The sequence below is a fragment of the Equus przewalskii genome, chromosome 17 (assembly GCF_037783145.1).
Source record: "Equus przewalskii isolate Varuska chromosome 17, EquPr2, whole genome shotgun sequence".
NCBI classification, from domain to species: domain Eukaryota; kingdom Metazoa; phylum Chordata; class Mammalia; order Perissodactyla; family Equidae; genus Equus; species Equus przewalskii.
Genome location: NC_091847.1, coordinates 40,050,401 through 40,075,638, shown reverse-complemented (window position 1 = coordinate 40,075,638; position 25,238 = coordinate 40,050,401). Strand labels below are relative to the sequence as shown.

General features: G+C 39.6%; 1 protein-coding gene, 1 long non-coding RNA gene and 1 pseudogene across 4 annotated transcripts in view; 2 read left to right on the top strand and 1 right to left on the bottom strand.

Annotated features, from left to right (window-relative positions):
• Positions 1-25,238, top strand: part of LY75 (lymphocyte antigen 75) — a 130,158-nt gene that overhangs the window by 81,735 nt on the left and 23,185 nt on the right. For 2 of the 3 annotated variants that reach the window (XM_008513703.2, XM_070580021.1), the window contains exons 31-35: positions 518-686; positions 4,757-4,906; positions 7,525-7,647; positions 9,118-9,285; positions 11,090-13,507. In XM_008513703.2, the coding sequence (XP_008511925.1) occupies positions 518-686; positions 4,757-4,906; positions 7,525-7,647; positions 9,118-9,285; positions 11,090-11,268 (789 nt within the window). In that variant the 3' untranslated portion in view covers positions 11,269-13,507. Of the gene's footprint in view, positions 1-517; positions 687-4,756; positions 4,907-7,524; positions 7,648-9,117; positions 9,286-11,089; positions 13,508-25,238 lie in introns of those variants that run through there. The other variant, XM_008513704.2, reaches the window with a different exon arrangement.
• LOC139076617 (centrosomal protein of 57 kDa pseudogene) lies at positions 3,013-4,208 on the top strand (annotated as a pseudogene).
• On the bottom strand, positions 22,408-23,505 carry LOC139076619 (uncharacterized). The gene is made up of 2 exons (XR_011528382.1): positions 23,346-23,505; positions 22,408-22,618 (listed from the first exon to the last, which is right to left on the bottom strand). It is a non-coding gene; the product is annotated as an uncharacterized lncRNA (long non-coding RNA).

Genomic DNA, 25,238 nt, shown 5'->3' with positions numbered 1-25,238 from the left:
AGGATTATAAAATCAAGGAAAAATCAAAAATAATCTTCCCATATGACCTTCTTAATAAATATTTTCCTCTTCCAGCTCTTTGCTGCTTGATGGCTTCTGTAATGTGAAAAAATGTAGCCAGAGACACAAACCACAAAACTATAAAATATAAAAAACAATATTCAGAATAATATGAAGGTTGGGATCATAAATCTGTAATTGTGACAAATGGAAGCCATTTGCACATCATTTAATTTCAAGTGTTATATAAACTCATCCTTTAAAAAAATAAATCTAGAGACAAGGTACAGTAACTCTGTCTCTAAATTTAAAGTCCTACTTACATCGTGCCAGAGCGATGTCTCAAATCAAGGCATCAAAAGTAAATCCCTGATTTTACAAGTAGGTCCGGACCCACAACACTTGTAAGCAAGTAATTAACACTCCATTCCAATATTTCATAAAGTATGCATGTTCTTAATGTTCTTTTTGAAGTCACACATCTGGATTCAGGTTATCTCTATTATTGTTAAAACAGGGAAGTGAATCAAGTTTTGAATGGTCTGATGGCAGTGCATTTGACTACATCCCATGGAAAGAGAAAAAATCTGCTGGAAATTGTGTTATCTTGGATCCAAATGGAATTTGGAAACATGAAAAATGCAACTCTGTTACAGATGGTGCTATTTGTTATAAACCTAAGAAATGTAAGGCTTGATTTTGAATAACTATATATTTACTAAAATATGACACTTTGTTTTATGTACATGATAAATATGCAAAGGAATTTTAATAGATTTTTAAATAAGGTTTACTCAAAAGTCCTGTAAAAATAATTTTATACATTGTGAAGATAAACAAATTTGATATACCCATTCAGAGAACTTGTTCCCAAACACTTTCAGTTGTTCTATCACTGGGTAAGTTTACTCTAGATTTTTGAATTTTAATTTCACTTAGCAATGTTTTTCAAAAGCTGAGATGCTCCTTTTAAAAAAGGATTCCACAGCATAAATATTGGAAATACCTCAGGTGATTTACCATATTGATGGCTCTGAGAGTGTCTATAGTGAACAAGTCTATGTAACTTGGTGTAACTAAGCATTTTCCAAACTTACATGATCCTTAAAATTTAAAGAAAGAGCCCCTTCCATCAGAGGCTGGACTTGCGCTCATCCTCGGTGGGCGGAGCGTGAACCCTGGGGAAGAGCACAAGAAGCTGGGCTCCCAGGAGCTGCAGAGGCTGCTTGGGCAGGCCAGGAGATGGTAGCGGCCTTGGTCACTGAAGCTCTGGTTCTCAGTGCTTGCCATGTTTTCTGCTCTGAAGAATCCTCAAGGGGCCGGCCCCGTGGCCAAGTGGTTAAGTTCACGGGCTCCACTTCAGCAGCCCAGGGTTTTGCTGGTTCGGATCCTAGGCGCAGACATGGCACTACTTGTCAGGCCACGCTGAGGTGGCGTCCCTCCTGCCACAACGAGAAGGACCCACAACTAAAATATACAATTATGTACTGGGGGGATTTGGGGAGGAAAAGCAGGAAAAAAAAAAAAGAATCCTCAAGAGAAGATTCAACATTTAGCATCGAACAGACTCAGGCAGAAGAAAATGTGAAAACCTTATCTAGAGAAATGAGTGAATACAAGAAAGGGAGAATGATATAAAGAATGAGAAATAAAGGTACAATCAAGAACTGACATCTCAGTTGTTAGATACAGAAAATAAATGTAATCTTCTGGAAAATCAATTGGAATACATGAGAAATATGACAAAGCATGCAGAAATGGAGAGGACGGCTGTGTTAGAGAAACAGACTTTACAGGATGGAGGAGAATGACAACATGATCACACACAAATTCAGCGCTGCATTGGGTTGAATAGTGTCCCCCAAAATTCATGTCCACTTAGAAGCTCAGGAGGTGAGCTTTGTAGGTGTAATTAGTTAAGAGGAGGTGATACAAGTATGGGCCTTAAATCCAATGACTGGTGTCCTTACAAGAAGAGAGACACAGTCAAACAGAGGAAGAAGGGCATTTGACCAGAGAGGCAGAGATTCCAGTGATGCAGCTACAAGCCAAGGATTGCCAGCATCACCAGAAGGTGAGAGACAGGCACGAAACAGATTCTTCTCAGAGCCTTCAGAAAGAACCAACTCTGCTGCCGTGTTTTCAGACTTCTGGCCTCCAGAACTGTGAGCAAATAAACGTCTGTTGTTTTAAGCCACCAAGTTTGTGGTAATTTATTATGGAAGCCCTGGGAAACTAAGATAAGAACAAACTTCAAAAGCTGGATCTTCAAAAAAAGAAAATAACAAATATTGGTGAGCATGGGGAGAAATTGGAACCCTATGTATTGCTTGTGGGAATATAAAGTGGTATGTAGCCACTGTGAAAAATGGTATGGTGATTCCTCAAAATGCCTAACATGGAATTATCATATGATCCAGTAATTCCACTTCTGGATGTAAACCCAAAAGAAGTGAAAGCAGGAACTCGAATAGATATTTGTACAACCATGTTCATAGCAGCATTCTTCACAATAATCAAAAGGTGGAAGCAATCAAAGTGTCTATTGACAAGTCAGAAGTCTGAAAACACGGCAGCAGAGTTGGTTCTTTCTGAAGGCTCTGAGAAGAATCTGTTTCGTGCCTGTCTCTCACCTTCTGGTGATGCTGGCAATCCTTGGCTTGTAGCTGCATCACTGGAATCTCTGCCTCTCTGGTCAAATGCCCTTCTTCCTCTGTTTGACTGTGTCTCTCTTCTTGTAAGGACACCAGTCATTGGATTTAAGGCCCATACTTGTATCACCTCCTCTTAACTGGATAAGCAAAATGGGGTATATGCTATGGAATATTATTCAGCCTTAAAAGAGGAAGGAAATTCTGACATGTAATATAAATGGATGAACCTTGAAGACATCATGTTAAGTGAAATGTCAGTCAAAAAGGACAAATACTGTATGATTCCACTTATATGAGGTACCTAGAGTACTCAAATTCATAGAGACAGAAAGTATCCTGGTGGTTGCTGGCTGGGGGAGAGAGCAGTGGGAAGTTACTATTTAATGAGTACAGAGTTTCAGTTTTGTAAGACAAAAAAGTTCTGGAGATGGATGGTGGTGACGGTTGCAGAATAATGTGAATGTACTTAATGCCACAGAAGTGTAAACTTAAAAATAGTTATGATGGTAAATTTTATGTTATGTGTATTTCACCACAATAAAAAAAAATTGAGCCTTCTTGAACAGGAATATAACAAACTTGGCCCTTGCAGAAAAAATGCAAGAGTTGGAAGCAAAACTCCATGAAGAACAGTAAAGAAAGAAAGTGTGTGCAAGCATAAGACAGCCCAGTTGCGGACTGAATTAGAAACAAATAGACTTTGAAGATAAGGCATTTCCATATATCCCAAATAGAAGATGAATTTTAAAAAAAAATCCCAGCCATTCAGAAAAGTCCAGCAGTCCTAGCCATGCACTGGTAGCCAATGTTCAACATATTTTGCATCTAATGAAGTAACACACTTCATTGCCTTGTGCAATGCTGGAGTAGTCAGCAGTATATTTTTGGCAAAGCAGCCATTTTCACAAGGTAGTAAAAGCAAGAACTTACTAGTAATGTCTCCCTCCACCAGCAGTATTAATGAATAGTTGTCACAAGTCTTACAGACTTTACAGATGAATTTGGAAAATGAGTTTTGATCATCAGCAAGGGGGAAACCTACCTAGGAGTTGTTACCTGTCAAACTGAAGGAACGCTTAGAGCTCAAACTATTAGCATTAGTGGGAAGAATGGGGGCAAAAGCCAATCAGACAACTAAAGTTCAAAAAAGATCAAGCCCAACTGGAGACAAAGAAGATAGAGAAGCAGAGAAGGAATTAAGAGCCATCACAAAGTCCCTGGGTGAAGAAGGAGACAGCAGCAGCCATTCTTCTGGAATCACAGGGACAACAAGTAAGAAGAAATCTACTAAACTGAGACATGGAGAAAAAAGCCGGAGAAGCCTTCTATTACTGAAGGATGTGCAGAACATACATGACGTGTACAAAGCAATAGTTTGGGATGAGGTTACGGACCATACCGGGTCAGAGTTTTGATTCAGATAATCTGTACCTCATCAATGGGATGTGGATAATTTACTTTCCGGTTGTTATACTCTCTTCTTTTAGAATTGATAGGTGTTAAGGGATACAGGCTTCTTGTGTTACACAGCACAATTAAAAATCAAACAGTTTAAATGGAACAGTTAAATTCCAGGGGAATTTTTAAGAGCTGAGAAGCCACACCCAGTCTTTTTTTGTTCGAGACAGATTCTGCTGTGCTGATATACTGCCCTTTGTAAACCAATTACCAAATTTTCACTTGTGGGTGTGGTTTTTAAACGTTCTTTATGTGGCAAGGTAAAACTAGGTTTATATAATCAAAATGAAAAAGGACTCTAGAGAAAGAAAGAATTTCAATTATTATTTCAAAGTAGTTACAGGCCTGCCCAGCCTGTCTTTGTTTCTTTTCCTATTCTGTCTTTCCAATTGTTTTTACTTTAGTCTAAATCCATCTTAGAGGGCTAAGTACTTTCCTCTATCCTCTTAGGTTTTAAAAATGGTATTCCAAAAAGCTCATTAGAATGTATACTCTTAGGATTGGGCTGTGGCTTTCTCTGGTGTGTGTATTGAGTTGAATGTTCTTACCTACAGGAACCAGTTTCAAAAAGGAACATTTAATGAGGATTTAAAGCCAGTCATTTTTTCTGTGCATTTTTACAATTGTGTCTAACATTTTTATAGCTAAAGAGGCGTCCTCTCATACATCCTCATCAAGATGTCCAGCAGTAAAAGGGAATGCGTCACAGTGGATCCAGTACAGGGACCACTGTTATGCATCTGACCAGGCATTGCACAGTTTCTCAGAAGCCAAACAGTTTTGTTCAAAACTTGGTGAGTTAAAATTTGTTGATTTTCTTTGACTCAATAATTTAATCATTGGAATTTTTCTTAAGGAAGTAATTTGAAATAATGGTTATATCTTTGAAAATATTTTTGAGCACTCACTATTTATAATAACACTGTAACCTAATTGCCCAGTGGTGGGGAAATGGCTAAGATTTTATGATATATGAGCTCAATGGAATATTGGAATAGCCATTAAAAATGTTCAATGTAAGGGGCCAGCCCAGTGGTACAGCAGTTAAGTTTGCACATTCCGCTTTGGCGGCTTGGGGTTTGCTGGTTCAGATCCTGGGTGTGGACCTACCCACCACTTGTCAAGCCATGCTGTGGCAGGCATCCCACATATAAGTAGAGGAAGGTGGGCACGGATGTTAGCTCAGGGCCAGTCTTCCTCAAAAACAAAAAATGTTCAATGTAAGAATAAGTAAATGGAAAATAAAGGTATGTTGGAAGACATATGATAAAAAATTGCTGGGGGCTGGCCCCATGGCCTACTGGTTAAGTTCAGCACACTCCACTTCAGCAGCCTGTGTTCAGTTCCCAGGCATGGACCTACACTACTCGTTGGTGGCCTGCTGTGGTGGTGACCCACATACAAAATAGAGTAAGATGGGCACAGATGTTAGCTCAGGGTGAATCTTCCTCAAACAAAAAGAGGAAGATTGGCAACAGATGTTAGCTCAGGGCAAATCTTCCTCAGCAAAAAACAAGAAAAAAGAAAAGAAAAAATTGCTAAGTGAACTGTTATGTGAAAATAATGACAAATGAAACAGTTTTAAACATAGGTAGATATGCTTAGATGAAGAGATTAAAAGGTAAATTTTTGTAAAGTTGGTTAAGTAGTAAATACAAAATCGTATATTTTCCATTACTTAGTTATTAATATGTATGCTTAGCCTGACCAGGGTAACAAAATCAGAGAAGCATGGGTTGTTCATTCATTCTACGATAGCAATGGCCCACAGCCGCTGATCACCATAAGGAACAGAACTTTTCGTCTTCAGATTTATATATTTTAGAAAGAGCAGCAATGATTGACTCTCTCCCATGATAAATTTAGCCTTTAGTCAAACTGTGAAATGACTTCTAGGAAGACCACCTAGAGTATTTCAAAGACCTGCGTCCTTGGGTAGCAGTTTAGCCAGGCAGATGGCACTTATCTCATTTATTTTGCTAACTGTGTGGAGACACTAGACTGATTTAAAAATCTCCTTGTTACTGCTTGCTTACATGGTGGGAGCTTTTGTGTGGGAGCTGTTGTGTGTTATACATGTATATACATATACTCATGATGGGAACTACTGCGAGCTATACATAGATATGCTCTGAAAGTCAGAAGCCTTTTGCTCCTAAAGGAGAAAATAGAAGGGTTTCCTGTCATGATAGTGTTGGGGTTAAGCACTTAAGCCTTGGAGGCAGACAGGTCTGGGTTCAAATCCCAGCTGCTACACTTACAAGCGGAGTGATATTGTAGAAGTTACACAATTGTTTCTCTTTTCTCATCAGAACAGTGAGAATGAAAGGAGTCCTTACTTCAAAGGTTGAGTAAAGGTTGGGTTGTTGTAGGAATGAATGAAATGAGATAATGCATGCCAATATAGCACAGTGCCCTGCAGATAGTGAGCATTCAAAACTATTCTTATTACTAGAAAGACTGAGGTTGACTTGCTAATTCTCTACCTGGCTAGCTGTGTAAACCTGAACAATTTACTGAACCTCCTTGAGCCTCAGTTTCCTCATCTGTAAAATAGTGCTAATCCCTTCCTCCCCAGAGTTATGGAACATTAAACAAGGTAACACATTAACTACCTTCACCCTGTGGTGATCAATGAAGGAGTAAGGCTTTCCTTCGCCGTTCTGTAAATACCCTCCTCTGCGGAAGAAATGCGTTTAGTTCAAGTCTGGAGAAGCTTGTTGCCGTTGGAGACTATTCGATTCCATTGAGGATAGATTTCCCAGTCTAGTTATTATTTTATTTCTATCCCTTGCCTGATGCTGGTAATAACACTGTTTTCTCTGTGGGTTTGGGACGACCCACATGTGAATACGCAATTGAATACTCATTTATTCAATTCCATGCCATATTTAGGAACTTACAATGGGCATGACCAAGTACTCTTACGTATAAGATAATATTAAAAGGAAGGCTAATTCTCTCCCATATTGCAAGCCTATTTGCTTTTATTTTCATTTTAACAGTAGCAAATTTAAAGCTGAGGCATTATACAGAAATAGTTGTTGAAGAGAGAGTGCTTAAAATCTATCGGGGAGCCCGTATTTCCACCCTCACATACTCCGCTCCTTATGACTAGTTGTTCACTCACAGAGGTCTCATGGGATAGGCGGTTCCAAGATCAAAGATATCACTAGGTAAACATTTTGAAGAAACAGAATTTTTATGTACGAAGTTTCAATCTAGAAGTTATCAATGTTATACTTTTTAATGTGTGACATAAATACCAGATTTCAAAAACATTTCTGTGTCAAGTTTGAATTTCTCAATGATCTTGATCATGATAGGTTTTTTTCAAATGGCTGCTCGAAAATAAAACACTTCCCTAGTTTGCATAAAGCTGATTCATTTGGGGTTTGTTTTCCTTCAACAGATCATTCCGCAAATATTGTTACCATAGAAGATGAAGACGAGAATACCTTCGTGAGCAGACTGATGAGGGAAAATAATAATATTACCATGAGAGTTTGGCTTGGATTAGCTCAACATTCTGCTGGTAAGGGACATCCTGTGTGTACACTGTGGGAAGAGAGTTCTAACTTGTCCTAAATACCAAGGCAGCCTTTCTAAAGAATGTTGAGTGATGGCCAATTCAGATGCTTCTTGTTGATGAATAAGCTAGGTCTGCTAGCTCTTTGGGAGGCTTCTAATTCCTAATGAATAAGTGAGTGACTTATTAATAACGATGGAAACACTAATGAAATAAAAATCAAGTTAAATCAACTGGGATTGTTCTAGAGACTTAAGATGCTTGTATAAACAGGATATTTTTTTCTGCTGCAATAGTATCTGTATTTCCTGTGTCCCCACAAGGAAGCATCACTTACTTCCCTTAGAGTTCTAGTGTCTATCACCCTGTGTTTTTCAGGCTTATAACTCTGTTATTCAGAAAGTTCTCTTCTTGTCAGTCCCTTCCCTCTTGAAACATTTTTACCATAGAGCAAAATTAAGTCTTTATCGTGATTTTTTTTTCCAAACTAGCTAAGTAAAATTGCAGGGAATTGATTCAAAAAGATTTGTGGAAGAATTTTTCAATACAGAATAATAGATATAAGGTTTGAGTGAACTTGGAATTGATAAAGAATGAATTAGTACAAATTTGAGAGAAGGACAGGAAGTCTTTATCATATTTTATGCAAAGTTGAATTCTAAATAATTAAAATAAATTTGAATTCCAAAATATTAAGTACTTGTCAAAAAGTGAATGGATTCAAAGTTGGCCGTCTAATTGAATTGTAAATTCTGTTCACACTGTCACCACAAGGTGGTGCTGCATCAGCTGTAAAACAAAAATGGAGTCATAGTGGGGAAGACCCTCCGGGATCCTTCCTCCCCACCAGTACATCTTTAATGATATGAGTTTTTTAATTGGAGGACGGGAGGGAGGCGGAGAGCAGCCCTTAGAAATATATCCCTCACACAATAAATGTGCAAGCATTCTGCACTTGAATCCAAATGCCACATTCTATATCAGCGCTAATGGAACTTTCTGCAAAGATGAAATTATTCTATATCTGCACTGACCAATGTAGTAGTCATTAGCCACATATGGCTATTGAGGATTTGAAATGTGACAAGTGCCACATGGATAAAGAGAACAGATTCGTGGTTACCAGAGGAGAAGGGTATTGGGGGGTGGGCAGAAGGGGAAAAGGGGCACATATATATGGTGACAGATAAAAATTAGACTACTGGTGGTGGACACGATGCAGTCTATACAGAAATTGATAAGTAATAAGGTATAGTCGGAATTACACAATGCTATAAACCTTTATGATTTCAATAAAATAACTGAAAATAAATGTGACAGGTGCAACTGATGTTTGTTTTTTTTCACTTTTAATACATTTCATTTTAAATAGTGGCATAGCACAAGTCTAAGTAAATGAGTTGTATGAGCTACATGCCTTTTTATCTTAGTAATTCAGTTGCAATAAACATAGCTGTACTTAATTTCTTTCTTTAGATCAGTCTTGGAATTGGTTAGATGGATCAAAAGTGACATTTGTCAAATGGGCAAATAAAAATAAGAGTGGTGTTGGAAAATGTAGCATTTTGTTAGCTTCAAATGAAACTTGGATAAAAGTTGAATGTTTGAATGGCTACGGAAGAGTTGTCTGCAAAGCTCCTCTGGGTAAGTGTGTAACCTGTCTTTAAGGAATGTTTTTCAGAACAGGTCAGGAAATAAATGTATGACTCAATTATATGCAGAGTTTTGTACTTGGTTCTAAAGTATTTAATCCTTAAAGTATATCAAAAAAATCTTGATTAAGTCATAGAGATTCTTTCCCTCAGAAAAATAGATTACAAAAGACAGTAAATGCGCAAGATGTCTAGGACTCCCAGAGGAAATTACTGAAGAGTCTAAACTTTGTGTAATTCTTTCCTAAGAAAAATGGAAGCTGCCAGAGTATTAGGGAGTTCGTTTCCTTGAAAATGTTCTTAAGGTATATTTTATTCTACAGTTTGAATATGTAAAAGCTCAAAGTCTAATTCCTCAGTTAGTTTGTTTCCTTTCTCCTCATTCCTGTAAAACTCATGATTAACCTCACAACAATGCAAAACTGGATTTAATTACTTAAAATGTCGTGGGTATCTGTAGGAAATCATAATTTGAACTTGTTTATCATTGTGAATTGATACATAAAATAACTGTACAAATCTTATCTTACATAACTTCATTTCTACAGAAAGAGCCTAAATTTTTCACAGCAACATTTTTAAAGATCAAGCATAAACATGGCCATTTCCATGTACAAATTTTAAAGATAAAACCCCAATTCTAGGTGATTGGTATCTATATAATCACACATTGATTCGGCAAATATTTAGTGTGTCTCCTATATGTCATGCCCTTTTCTGTGTGCTGGGGTGCACCTGTGAACAAGACAAATAAGATACTTTTCTCACAGAGCTTACAATCTAGTAGAGGAAGACAGATAATAAGTAACCAAGCAGGTCCATTTTTTAAAGCGAGGAAAATATCTAATAGTTATAAACTCTGTGTGATCGAGACTAGGGGGGTGGCTGCTCAAGACTGGGTTATCATGGAAGACATCTAAGAGCGGACACAATGAAGCTGAGATCTGAAAGGCCAGTTAAGCAAAGACTAGGGAAGAGGCACCCCAGGCAGAGGTACCAGTTGGATCAAAGAGCCTAAGGCCGCACGAGCTTGATGAGCACTCAGGAAGACCAGGAAGGTGTGCAGGTGCCAGACACCTAGGCTCTGGAAGCAAGGGTCAAGAGTTCGGCTTCTATTCTGAGTGGAATGGAAAGCAATTGGGAGATTTTTGGGGGTGAGTGGGAGCAGGGTCAAGGTGGTATGAACCAAGAGTTCTGTTTTGGCATTTTGAGCTATCCATGTGATGAGATATCCATAGGGAATGTCTAGTATGCTGCCAGACATACGAGAGAGAACGGAGGTCAGCATAGAGATGGGGCCATCTGGACAGCAGGCAGAGAAGGAGCCTGGGACAGCATTTGAAATTGAATAACTAGAAACTAAATGAGGTCATCCTAAAGGCCTAAAGCATTTTAAAGCAAATAATACTTTATTTGGCCCTAGATAAGTCAAACACAGAAATTTACAGCTTTTAGCAATTTGCTATCAAAGTAAGGTAATATGTTGAGAGTTGTATTCTCAAAAGGGTGATGGGAAGGGAAAGTGAGGATCATGATAGTGCTGTAATTTCTTTGAAAGAAAATTGCCCTAGCAGTGAAGAGGATTTGAACAAAAAGGAAAACAGTTAAATATGAAAAGAAAGCACTTACGTGTTGGATGGTGAGTTTGAATTCTGTGTTAATGCTATGGAACAGTCAGGAACTTATTGTATCTAATTTGTACAGGGTTTATGTACATGACACACAGCCTAAAGAAGAAAATCAATAGTGATCCCTTCTATATTCTCTCCCCAATGTCGATGCTCTCCCTCTTCCAGGCCCCGATTACAGAGCAGTGGCTATCACAGTTGCCGTGCTGAGCATTTTAGCTCTCATCAGTGGACTGATCTGGTTCCTCCTGCAGAAGAACCGTTTGCACTGGGCTCGCTTCTCTTCAGTTCGATATGAACAAGGAGCGAATGAAGATGAGATTATGCTTCCTTCTTTCCAAGACTAAATTCTTCTGAAAGTTTGCTGATTTGCACTAAGGTGTTAGGAAAAGTGAGCCATTTAAAATTTTCCCAGTGTCAGTATTGACTCTGTTCCAAAGTAGAAGCCTTAAGGACACGTTCAGTTCTTATTGTTATTCTGGTATCCACAATGAATGCCCCTCGGAATGCCATGTGTATAACTCTGCTTAACAGAATGGAGAGGAAGCAAAGCTAGAAGAAAAGTCCAGTTGTTCGTAGGGTAGCAAATTTAACATGCATTGTCTCTGTAAGAATGTGGTTGGTAACTAGGATGTGTATATTTTAATGGCATTTTAACACAACTTCTTAGAAAATTAAAATTAGCATATTACTAGGTCACACATCTACCTTTTAATTTTTAAGAACATCCAGCCAAATGCAAAATGAGTACCTCAAGGTAAAAGCTATGAATAATATCAGCATTGTTTTAAAACAGTCATTTGTAGCATTTGGGGTAAATTATTAAACAATGAGCCATGCTTATTTTTTACACAGCAAAATGATGCCTCTTGGCAAGATGCTTCTTATATTATTCCAAAGATATTTCATACCAAAATTATTTAAATGCAAATGTTTTGTTCTGTTCATAGTTATTTATAAAACAAAGGCTTTTTTTTTTAAGGCATGTTTTTTTTTTTCCTCCCCAAAGTCCCAGTACACAGTTGTATATCCTAGTAGTAAGTTGTTCTAGTTCTTCTATGTGGGACGCCACCACAGCATGGCTTGATGAGCAGTGTGTAGGTCCGCACCCAGGATCCAAACCCACAAACCCTGGGCTGCCAAAGCAGAGCACATGAACATAACCTCTATGCCACAGGGCTGGCCCCAAAACAATGGCTTTTAAAGAAGATTTGGTACTTAACATTTTCTAAAGTTTGGGAACATTATTTTTAGATTGAGTAGATACCCTGTAGCAGTGTGTTTTTTGTCTTGTGTACAACATATGACTATTTCCTTTTGAAAAGGAATCAGCTAAAGATGAGTTTTTGAAAATTTTACCATTTATATATTTTACATGGCATGTCAACTTTTGACTAAGAAGTTTTTATTACTTTATCTTTTTACATGAGCTAAAGACAGGAGGGATCTCTGTAGGAAATTGTGTATCTTGCTTAAGTAAAAATGAAAATTTTATAATGAAACTCTAGACCTTATGATTACTACTATAACATATAAAATTATGAATGATTAATGAAACTGTTTTGTGGTTATCACTTTAAATTTTACCACCTAAAAATATATTCTTAATAATAACTGGACATGGTGAATGTTTTATTCAGTGTTTAATTTATATTTGTACTTTAGAATATTTTTGTATAAAATTCAGAGATTTATTTTAAAGTTGAGTGTTTATACTATGATGAAGTTGTAAATAATTTTCTAAGACAGTTTTAGTGTAGTCTAAAAATATAGATGTCCTGAAATATTTTTTACTGAATTTGATAGACTAGTTTTCTTGTCCTGTGATCTAAACAATTCTAGTCATTAAGACTTTCTTCAAAGAACTAAACCAGCTTGAGGTGAAAAGTACAGCTACACAGATCTTCCTGGACTTACGATGGGGTTACATCCTGATAAACCTTAAGTTGAAAATGCGTTTAATACACCTGACCTGCCGAACATCATAGCTTAGCCTAACCTACCTTAAACATGCTCAGAACACTTACATTAGCCTACAGTTGTGCAGAATCATCTAACACAGAGCCTATTTTCTACTAAAATGTTGGATATCTCATGTAATTTATTGAACACCGCACTGAAAGTGACAGACAGAATGGTCGTGTGGGTGCAGAATGGCTGTAAGAGCAGCAGTCATTCACCCTCATGGGCACTTGGCTGACTGGGAGCTGTGCTCGCTGCCGCTGCCCGGTATCACTGGAGAGTATTGTACCGCATATCACTAGCCCAGGAAAAGATCAAAATTCCAAGTTTTAAGTCCAGTTTCTATTGAGCGCATATTGCTTTCGCACCATCATAACATAGAAAAACCATAAGCCGAAACATCGTAAGTCTGGGACCGTCTGTATATAGCAGTGATGTCATAATAAAGTTTTATTTTTCTAAGAAGAGTGTTGTTGATCCTTGCTGAAAAAAATATCTCTATATGGGGCTTTATTATGTTAGGCATATAGTATGACAAGAAATAAAGGGTCCAGCTATTGTAAAGTGAAACATCCTTAACATTTTGTGTGCATTTTTTAAAGAATAAATATAATTATTCCTATATCTCTGAACGTTTGATTTTAGTCTCTTTTCAGATTCCTTTGACTTAGCATGTCTTGTAACTATCGGATCAGCAGAGATTCCATCTATGGCCCACTTACTTCTCATTCTTTGTGCCCCCCTCAGGAGATCCTGTCCACCACCTTCCACCCCAAGGCCTTCATCAGCCACTTCTCAGTCAGTAGTTCAAATACCTAGTTCTGGGTTCATATTTCCAACTCCCATTGGACAATCTACACAAAAGTCCTTCTCAACACAAACAGAACTGCCCATATTATGCTCCCCTCCCCATTTGCCCCTGTTCCAGTGTCTCAGAAGAACTGAAGACAGCCTTTGCCCATCTTCCTTAACTAACCCAACCCCCATATCTGGTCCGACATTATTGATCTTTCAAATCCAGGTACCTAAAAAAGCGAGCAAAAACACCTAACGATAACATACAGGGGACAAATATAGAAGTGATACCAATGATCCTTCTTTTTTCCCCCCTTACCCCCTGCACAGCATGTTCCCCTCCCTGATCCTGGGACAAGATACTTGCATTATCTGGGAGTTCTCACCTGCAAATGGCTGCTGCAGTGTTGGTAACCCCCAATCCTGACCCTACTGCCAGGGCAAGTCAGAGATTCAGGTTTCTTTATCTTTGGTTCATTTAATCCTAAAACCCTCTTGGAGAAACAAAGACCTAATTAGTTATCAGTTCAACAGCTTTATCTTGCTTAAGAAGACAAATTTTAGCTAGATCTCAAAGACTTTTTTTTAAAAAGACCTCATGATCTATACAAAGTTACCTCTAATCCCTATATATTCTAAATTAAAACATTCTCACACCATCTACTCTCAACAAATTTCATATACATGTCTCTTTTTTCTAAGCTAAATTAATCACAAGCAGAATTTTAGAAACTTTTTTCACCTTCTCAGAAGTTCTTTTTATATTCTCTTTCAATTAATATGAAGACACCATACCTTTGTCTTCTAGGCTAGAAACTCAGAAGTCATCCCCAAGACCTCTCTTTCTCATCTCCCTAATCCAACAATTCCATCAGTTTTACCTCAGACTTCTCACAGAGTGGCTCTCTCCATTGCCAACTGTCTTAGTTAAGGCCTTTATCCTTTTTTTTCTCCTTAGATTATTTGAACAAGCCTCTTCACTGGTCTTTCTCATCAGCCTTCCTCTTGATCCCAATTTCCCCATTCCTGGGCCTAGGGGAGCAGAAAAACACAGGGGAAGACTCACCAGTTGTTTTGGTCTAAAGTTGTCTCGACCTGACTATCTCAGGCCAAAAGGGGGCTCAGCAATGCCCAGCCCAGGGACCTTCCCCTGGGACCTTATATAGGTTGATGTTAGGCCTGAGAAGTCCTAGGGTTTTGGTTCCCTGGCCAAATACCCTTTTAACACAATGTAGTGTCAAGTCAATATTGCTCCAATTGCTAAACAACAAAGAGGCAAAGTTAGATAAAACTGGACTCCAGGAATTAGAAGACATTGGTGATCTTAGCCAATGGGAATGCAGCAGAGTGGTGGAGCCAGAATCCAGATGGGAGTGAGCTGAAAAGCGAAAGGGAAATTAGAAAATGGGAGACATGAAATTCTGAGAGAAGTATGGAAAGGAAAGGGGTCGGGCCATAGCTAGAGGGAGAAGGAGGGTTGAAGAAGGGTTTTTTCCAAAGGAGCAGGGAAAGAGATTCCTGGGTTTAGAAGCTGAGAGGAATGAAAAACAAACAAAAACCAAAAACAGTAGACAGAAGTTGATGATGCAGGTGGGAGAGGGGGAGTCATTAATGGCAGAAGATCTTGGAGAAGATGGGATGAGAGGGGCAGTTCTAAGCCCACAGAACAAGAAATGAGGTTTGGATGGGATGGGGGAAGCAAGCCTTCCTCTCTGGGGTCACAAGAGGAGGACCTGCATGAAAGAGAAAGGAAGAGCAGATTAGTATTTGAAGATGTTTGTCTACACCTGATGGCCCCCATTTTCCTGTTGAATAGAAGGTGAGGACTTCTGCTGAGAAACATGGGTAGCAACCTGGGTCCCAGACTGAAGAGAGTAATAAAAAATTGAAATACCTGATGAGGGCAATGGGAGAGGACAATAACCAAAACAAAATAAAAGGATCACAGAAGAGGTATACAGGGCCCAGATGAATTAAAAGCCATATATTTGTAGTGACAAACATCAGGAAGATTGATTGATCTCTTCTACCTGTCTCCAGTTACTTCAGTAAAGTTGAGGAAAAGGAGTCTGTGAAGAAGAAAGAAGAGACCTCAAAAAATTAAAAATAGAACTACTATATAATCCAGCAATCCCACTTTTGGGTGTATATCCAAAGGAAACAAAAACAGGATCTTGAAGAGATATCTGAACTCCCATGTTCATTGCAGCATTATTTACAATAGCCAAGACACGGACGCAACCTAAGTGTCCATCAATGGATGAATGGATAAAAAAAATGTGATATATATTTTTATATAGATAGATAGATATGTTTGTTTACTTATTAATAAATATATATTTATTTATAATGGATATATATCATGATATGTATATCCATTATAATACATATATTTATAATAGAATATTAGCCACGAGAAAGAAGAAAACTGCCATTTGCAACAATATGGATGAACCTCGAGGGTATTATGCTAAATGAAATGTCAGCATCACATGAAAAAAATTTTTCATAACTATATATGGTGATAGATGTTAACTAGACTTATTGTAGTGATCATTTTGCAATATATACAAATATTGAATCATGTTGTACACCTGAAACTAATATAATGTTATATGCCAATTATATCTCAATTTAAAAAAAAGAAATGTCAGACAGAGGAAGGCAAATACTGTATGATATCACCTACGTGTAGAATCTAAAAAAGCCAAACTCCTAGAAACAGGGAGTAAAGTGGTGGTTACCAGGAGCTAAGGAGTGGGGGGAATGGGGAGATGTTGGACAAAGGGTACAAACGTCCAATTATAAGATGAGTAAGTTCTGGGGATCTAATGTACAGCATGGTGATTATTGTTAGTAATACTGGATTGTATACTTGAAAGTTGCTAAAAGAGTAGATCTTAAATATTCTCACCACAAAAAGAGAAATAATTATGTGATGGGATGAAAGTATTAGCTAACACTATGGTGGTAATCATTTTGCAATATATAAGTGTATTAAATCAATGCGTTGTACGCCTTAAACTTACACAATGTTATATGTCAATTATATTTCAATAAAGCTATGGAAAAACTTTTAATTGTAAAAAAAAAAAAAAAGAAGAAGAGACCCCCATGTTCAGAGTTGGCCAGGTGGACGCAACAGAGGAAGAAGGGAGGGTAGGGTACCCAGGCTGGATGGAGAAGGGAGAAATAAAAGGCTGGGGAAGATGAAGTCAAGGGACTGGAATCTGGAATGAGGTCAAAGTGGAGGTAAACTGGAGTGAAAGAGATGGAGAAATAAAAGGTGTGAGGTGTGATTGGAAAGTAGAGCATTATAGTGAGAGATTTTAATAAAATATCACAGTGACCCACACAGAGGTAGTCAGTAGTCTGTTTTGTCATATTAGCATAAAAAAATGAGGAAGTGTGCGTCAAAGTTAACAGGGGAAAAAATATACTGTCCCTTAGTTCAATGACCTAGAAACAAAACACTGTTGAAATGGGTTACTTGCCTAAATTAAAATGATTTGTTAGGATGCCAACTCTATTGTAAATCTAACCATTATTTGAAAATTAGTTTAATGCAAAGTAATCCACAGTGATAAAATACACTTTGGTGCCTGAGCTGAACGTGGAGAGAACTTTCTCAATTCTGTGCATGACTGCACAGAACTGTGAACTTTACTTCTGTAGGTAGCAGGATAGAAGCATCCAGGAGCAGAATGTTTGAACATTTAAACATGGGGTAACTTGGAAATGAGTTGCTTAGAGTTTGGGTTTAGTATATAAATCCATTATTGACAGCCTGAGAAGAAGAACGAAAATAAGTTGAGCAAGACCTTGATACTTTGGCAAAGGAGCTGAACCTGGAATGGGTGGCAGCGTCCAGCAGAAGACCTGGGCTCGGGTTTGTGTTTTGGCCTTCACTGTGTACTCATGAGTATAGTCATGTCCCTTCTCAGTAAACGATGACGGCCCCTACTGCCTCGGACACTGTGACGCTCCTCACGGATTCTGCTCAGATTTCTTGGTGCAACCACTCCATTTCAGACTGGACTATTAAAGGCATAGAAAGGGTTAGAAAGGGTTGAGATCGTTAAAGAAAGAATGACAGAACTGTCCCACATTGAAGGAGACACATCTCAGTGCAATGTATGATCCTGGATTGGATTTTAGAAGAGAAAGAGAACATTAGAGTGACAATTGGCGAAACATGATAAGGCCTGTAGATTAGTTAATAGTATTCTGATCATTGTACTGGAGTCATAGATGATGTTAATATTTAGAGAAGCTGGTTGAAAGATTACGAAACTCTTTGTACTATTTTTGCAACATTTTTGAGAGTCTGAAACTATTTCAGTCCAAATGAAAAGTTTTAGAAATTACGGAGAGACGTTCCAGAAGGCTTCGGGCCAGCGGGATGTGGCTGCCCGGGTCAGCACCAGGGGGGCCCCCTCCCCGCGGCCCCTCCCCTCCCCGCGGGGCCAGCTCGGAGGGAGGGCTCGGGCGGCGCTCCGCACTTCCGAGAAGCGCCGCGCTCGGCGCCCGCACCCGCCGTCATGCCCCGGGCCGCGCTGGCCGCTCTCCTGCTGCCGCTGCTGGGCCTCGCCGCCGCCGCCGTCGCGGGTAAGCTGCCCCCTGCCGCGCCCCCTCCTCGGCCTGGAAGCCCGGACCCCGCGCGACCGCCTTCGGCCCCTGCCCGGCGGCGAAGACTCTCCACCCCTCCCTGCCCGAGGGCTGCCCCGAGGGGCTGCATCCCCACCTGGCATCTGGCCGTCACCCGCACGCCCGCCCCGTGCGCCCGCGTGGACCCTGGTGCCTGGTCATGCCCTACTCTCCTCCCTTTCAGTGGGTTCCGAGACAGCGCCCCAGGGAAGGGGGTCGCCGAGGATCCGAGAGAGCCCTCTCTCTTCCACGGTGTCCACATCCTCAGCGCAGCCCCCACTCCGCGGAGAGGGGCCCCAAACGGGGGCTAACTGACAGGGGGCAGAGGGCCCTAGAGTCCCACGACGAGCATAGTTTCAGGGCCATTGGGGGCTGAAATGAGACGCGAGTAAGTTGGCCGCGATGTCCCCAGCTCGTGCGCAGCGGGGCAGGGGGTGGGGGTGGGGGGAGCAGGCCCTCTTCTGCTCGCGGCGTTGTTTGTTCAATTGGTTGCTGTTCAAGTTATTGAAACAGGAAGAGTTCAGCCAGATAACCCCTGGATCGAAGTGGGACGTGAACAGGCCAAGCTTGGAGTCCACCTAAGTCGTATGATTTTAAAATCTTTAAGTTTAGAGTGCTCCTGTGCAAGTGACATCTGAAAAATTGCTCATGATTAGTCAGTCGCTTGCAAAATGACTCCTGAGGGAAATAGACAATTCTATTGAATATGTGTTTTTTTGTTTTTGTTTTTTTTTTAAAACAAGTGTCCCATACAATCATGTCAAAAATGTCGATGAGGAAACTCTGGGCAAAGACTTCCATCCCAAAACACTATTAATTGGACAATTCCAGGAATTCAAGAGCAAAATAAACAAGAACTAAGTGAATATTTGTTTGGGTTTAAATAAAATGATTATGCAAGAGTTTGGGGCCTCTTTTCCTGAATCTCACTGCCATTTTATGAGTTCCTGCTGGAAGCTGCTGACAGGCAGGCGTATTTTATGGGTTCTCGGTGTTGGAGCCAGCAGCAGAATAAGTAGCTCAGAACTTGCTTACAGACTCAAATCTTTCCTGAAAGCTTTGTGGGCCAGCATTTATAACCAGTTATGCTGTCTGTGGCCTCTGGAGGAGCAGAAACAAGACGTGCTGATTTTTCCACTATTCAAACTGAACACATCAGTTTTCTCTAAGACAGTCTGGTCTAGAGAGTCTGTGAAGGCTAATCGTTTTGAGCCCTCTGTGTGTACACCCTGGTGACTCTTGCCGGTGACATCGAAATGCCTGTTTAACCCACCCTCTGGATTGCCATGCCTTCATACTTCAGGCTAGTCAAAAACTACCTTTCTGTCAGATGTTTTTAAAAAATCAGTGTCTACATTTCGATGGTTCTTTTTTTTTTTGAAGATTTCAGAGAAGCTATTTTGACCAGCAGTAAAGGACAAGCTATCTTTGCACAGTTTTATTCTTTTTCCTTTTATAAGTCCAGTATGGTTAAATGGGCTTTTCAGGAGCTTTAGAAGAAGTGCATGCTGAATCCAATTAATGCTATTAATTAATCAGCTTCTCTCAGGAGGCTTTAAGGATTCATTTAGAAAGAGAGTGAGCTTCAGAGTTAGGTACAAACTGTGTGGCCTTGATCAAGTTGCCTAACTCATCGCACTTCAGTAAAATGACGATAACACCCCACAGGGCTGTGGTGAGCACTAAGTGAGAACTATCTGTCTAGTGCCTATTACAGGCACGGTAAATCTTGGATTCCTTCTCTTTATTCTCTTCACACAAAATGAAAGGTCATTATTGCAACCAGAAAACATCATGAGTGCCACTTTATGTGTGTTGGATGTTTATGGTTACTGAGTACATTCACCTACATGTTGATGATATAGGGCTGGAAAACTATGTTTTCATCATAATACTTCACAAATCTCTTCTCTAGACACGATCAGGAGTCATATTCGGCTTAGAACTGAGTCAAGAAAGAGCTTTTCAAGGTTATCACAGAATTAGCTGAAAGGCAAGATCTTATCAGAAAAGCTTCTACTGTATTGCATAAAGTATCAAGTTAATGTTGAAATGGAAATCACTGCTATCATTCTCCGTTATTTGGGGGTTTATTTGTGTAAGTAATCTTAAATTGTTAGTTGTTATCTTGAAGATCACAATGAACAAAACATTCTTTAAATTCCTGAGTAAGCTTCCATGGCATCTCTTTTAAAAAGTCCTTCTGTATTGGTGCTTTTTGCACATTGATGATCAGTCTGTGTTCCTTGAGTCAGTGAATTACCATGGGGGCATGAGACGAGTGAATATACGCATGTTCAGAGTAAATCGTCATTCTGTGGTCATCATGTGAATCAGAATCTGGTTACTAATTTTGAATTTCCATAGCCTTTAAGGCTAGGATGAGGTGCCCCTGCCTTCCTCCCCGACATTATCTCTTACCACCCTTCCTGCCATTCAATCTGTTTATCCATGCTGACCTCCTCGGGACTCGAAGACCTGCTGGTTCTTCTGCCCGGACCACCCTCCCCTTCCCTGGTCCGTGGCATGGCTGCCCCTACCCCCATCATTCAGATCTCTGTTCATATGTCACCTCCTCAGACCTGTGAACACCTCCACACTCTCTATCACATCCCTATGTTTCATCTTCAAAGCCCTTTCTTGTCGCTCCCCTTACCAGAAGGAAGCTTCAAAACAGCAGACTTGATTGTCTTGTGGATTTTTGTTTTGTTTTGATTTGCATTTCTGTACTTTATTCTAATTTTATATAATAAAACAACAAAAAAATTTAGATGAATGATTTTAAAAGTAGAGGAGATAATGGGATTGCAGTTTCTTTCAAATTGTTTTACCTCTGCTGCAAACTCACCTCATAATTGAATTCAAAGCATTAAATCATGTTAATCTACTGATGTGACTTTTTCTGACCTTTATGGATGACACAGTTATGTTTCAGGGGAAATTATCTCAGACATATTTTTGTAAATTTTGAAATGTGAAATATTTTTCTTCCAATGAAAAAGTGAAATTACAGTTAGGTATTGTTTCAGGACTTCTTTCATTGTTGAGAAGCTTTTAAAAATGTGCTTAAGTGTTGACAACAGAAACAGGGTGATTGCCCACAAATTTTTCTGATACATATCAAGTATTTCATTCCTTTTGTGGGTTATTTTAGATTTTAAAGGCAAATCTTGAGACTGAATTTCTAAGAAAATGGATCCTTGATGCCCAACGAGAAAGATGCAGAGTAACACTGGCACCCCTTCCTATGAGTAAATGTCATGACAGCTCTTCTGAGAAGGGACATGAGGGGAGAAGATGGAGGTGGACATCTTGGAAGCCAGGTCAGGAAGGGTGACGTGGAGAGGGGATGGAGTGTCAGAGCGCTCAATTTCCTTGCAATTCAGGGAGACTTTACAGCCCAGGGTCCAGCCACAGGCCCTCTGGGTTAGGCAGGGACTTGGACCACCACTCCCTTGTCTGTATGTAGGAAATGTAACAAACAGCGCCTTTTCTTCCTCTGTCTCTGCCACAGTTGCCCTTGTGGAAGGTAAGTGGCTGCAACTCATAGCTTAACAGGAGAGGGGCAAAGGTCTTATTACTGACGTGGAAAAAAATTACAATCTTTGCCTTTCCTTTATTAACACTCAGAACAATATGTCTCAAGGATCACTTCCTCTTATGCTGTGCCTGGTTGTTCAAAAAAGGAAATTATAAGGAAACAGAGAGTTCTATTAGAATTGACCAGTAATGCAAAGTATTCTTGTGGATATGCCATTTTATTCTTTTATCACATGGTAATTTTAGACAGAGGATCTGTATGGAAAATTTTGGAGCTATGTTAAGTGCAAGCTTTCAAAATTTTCATCAGGCTCCTAAATTTCTGTATAAATTAGCAGAATTATAAAACCCATAAAGAGTCATTTAGGTGCATTATTAATAAGAACCTATCTTTCAGGACTGCTGCGAAGTAAGAGTAACAGAGAACACTTCACAGAGAGCATTGTGGGCAGGGCTTTTTTCTCTTCGAGTGAAGTATATTTACTGAAATATATTTTTATAGAAAATGTAATTGAACCTGTAATTGAAAACTTACGGCAGTATTTTGGGGAGGCAGTTTTTTAATTATAACAGGATTATAGCAAAGACACAGCACTGAAGAAGACTTAGTTTAGCCTTCTGCTCATGAGGTGCATGAACCTCAACAACTTTCCTCTGGAGGTATCCAGCCTCTATTTGAACACTGTTCTTCTCGAAGTAAAAATCTCTCTCTTGAGTAGTGTTTAAAGCTTGTCTCCACACACACGCTCTGACCTGCAGCGTGAGAAGAAGAGTTCAGTGCTGAATTAACTGGAGTTACTGCTAAGGCTGAAATGAGCCTAAGGAGAAGGCAGTTGAAAGTTTTGAGGAAGTGAGTTAACAGTTTGTTTTCTGTTTTTCTGCCTATAGCTTTTCTGGTCGCATCACATATTGCTTATTTAATTATTCCACAGTGGTCTTTGAGTCACCACGATTATCATTATCATCATCATACTCCCATCTCAGGGGCCTTGTGTTTGCCCTTCCCTCTGTCTGACCTACATAGCCACATGGCTTTTTTCCTTCAGCTCATTCAGATCTTTTTTTATATGTCACATTTATAATGAGACCTTTCTTAGAGACCTTTCTAAAATTGCAACCCTAACCCCTACTCTACACTCAGGATCTTGCACTTTTCTCCTTAGTACTTATCACTGTCTGTGGTAGCTAGCCTCCAAGATGGCTCCAATGATTCTCACCTCCTGGTGTTCATACTCTTGTGTAGCTCACCTCCGTGCTGAATAGGGCTGACCCATATTACCAACAGGATATTGTGGAAATCATAGAGTGTGACTCCCAAGGCTGGATTATAAAAAACATTACACTTCTACCCTGTTCTCATCTGAATCAGTTGCTCTGAGGGAAGCCACCTGCTATGTCATAAGGACCCTCAATCAGCCCTGTGGAGAAGTCCACATGGTGAGGAACTGAGGCCTCCTACCCACAGCCAGCACCCACTCACCATGCAGAAGAGAGAGCCTTCTTAGAGGCTGATCATCCAGCCCCAGTTCAGTTTCTGATGGCTGCAGCCCTGGCCAGCATCTTGACTGCAACTTCATGGGAGACCCCAAACTGGAATCTCCCAGCTATGCAGCTGCGTCTGAATTTTCAACCCAGAGAAACTGTGAGATAATAAAGGTTTTTTGTTGTTTTAAGCCTCTAATTTGTTACACAGCAAGAGTTCACTAATATACCATCTAAATATAAAACACCATCTAACAAATATTTTACTTACCTATCTTGCCTTTGTCTATCTGCCTCAACTAGGACATACACTCCAGGATGGCAGGAATTCTTTTCCTTTTTGTTCCTGTGGAATCCCTAGCACCTAGAACAATCTTCCCACAACCACCCCCTGAGATACGTACTGTTATCATCCCCATTTTACAAATGAGGAAACTGGGACACGGTAAGGTTAAGTAACATACCCAAGATCATGTAGTCAGAGCCAGAGTTCTCCACAGCCTAATAAGCTTAATCAGAACCCTGCAGTGTCCTACTTCTCTGCATGCTATCTTGTGTTATGTACAAGACCTTATGATAGCTTTTATTCGGGGTACAGTTAGATTTAAGACATGGTCTCTGTTGTTATGCAGTTAACAGTCCAATTGAAAAAATGGCATAAGTATCAGATGACTCCATACGTAGCAGGATCTGATCCATGTGCATGTGAATGGGTGTAGGCCATCAAAGGGTAACACAGTCCCTTTTCGAAGAAGAATGGCTACCTGTGGTTCTTATTTATAGGTCCTCATGGTGTGTGCCACATTATGCTCACCACCCTAGCCACAGCTGATCGAAATAGGGATCGTTCCCAAATGAAAGGCTCACTACTCTTGGCTAGACAGCAGCTCAAGAGGGGACCTGGTATAAGAACCCTAAGAATCCTATTGGACTGCTGAGATACTATCCTCAGCTTTCTTACTACCCCATGTATCCTTACAATAGATCTCTGTCATTTGGGGTAAGCTTAGCAAGTCTTTAGTCCTTGTAACCAGAAAAGGCCTCTCACACATAGTGTAATGCAAAGTCCTGTAGAAGTTCAGAGGAGTCAGAGGTTAAGGCAGGTGAGGGAAGGACACTTCATGGAGAGTTGACACATGAACTGCCACTGAAATAAGAATTTCTTTAATCAATAGATGGTTTAGAGATCAGAGTTCAATGTAATGTATAAAGCATAAGAACTATAAGTGTACAAAGAAGTAATGTGAAATTTTACTTCACTTTATATTTTTTATACTTAATAGACATGCTTTATTCCATATAAACAGTACTTCAAAATTTTTTATATTTTTGAGTTATTATCAATAGAAAATACTATGTGTAGCTTTGACTAGAAATAATACAAGAGAGCATTTCTCAACCCATGGTTCAAGAACTTCCAATGATTATAAAGGTGTTTTAGGTGTCATTAAACATGGTAATGGAATCTGTTCCCATTTCAATTTTTTAAAAATTCCATAAGGCTAAAGAAAAAACAACAAAAGAGTCTGAAGAAAGTAGGAGGGAAAAAAGAAGAAAAAGAAAATCGAAGTTTGCAATTCAGAGTATCTGTCCATGCGACTTTCAGTTTGAGTTTCATTCTAGAAATGACTGCTTGTTTTTTCTGTCCTGTCTTAATACATGAGACGCTATCTGGCAGGAGGAGAAGGTTTGGGGGGACCTGCCTAGTTCACTCATTCAACCAATATTTGACTCCTTACTGCGTGCCTGTCATTGTAACTTTTTGTGGTATTCCTTCTGCCTGGAGTTTCTCTTCTTTTTCATTTTCCGCCTGGCAAATTCATTTATCCTGTGAGCTGTAGCTCAAATGTTGCCTCCTTTTTGAAATGTTCCCTGACTCTACAAGTTATGT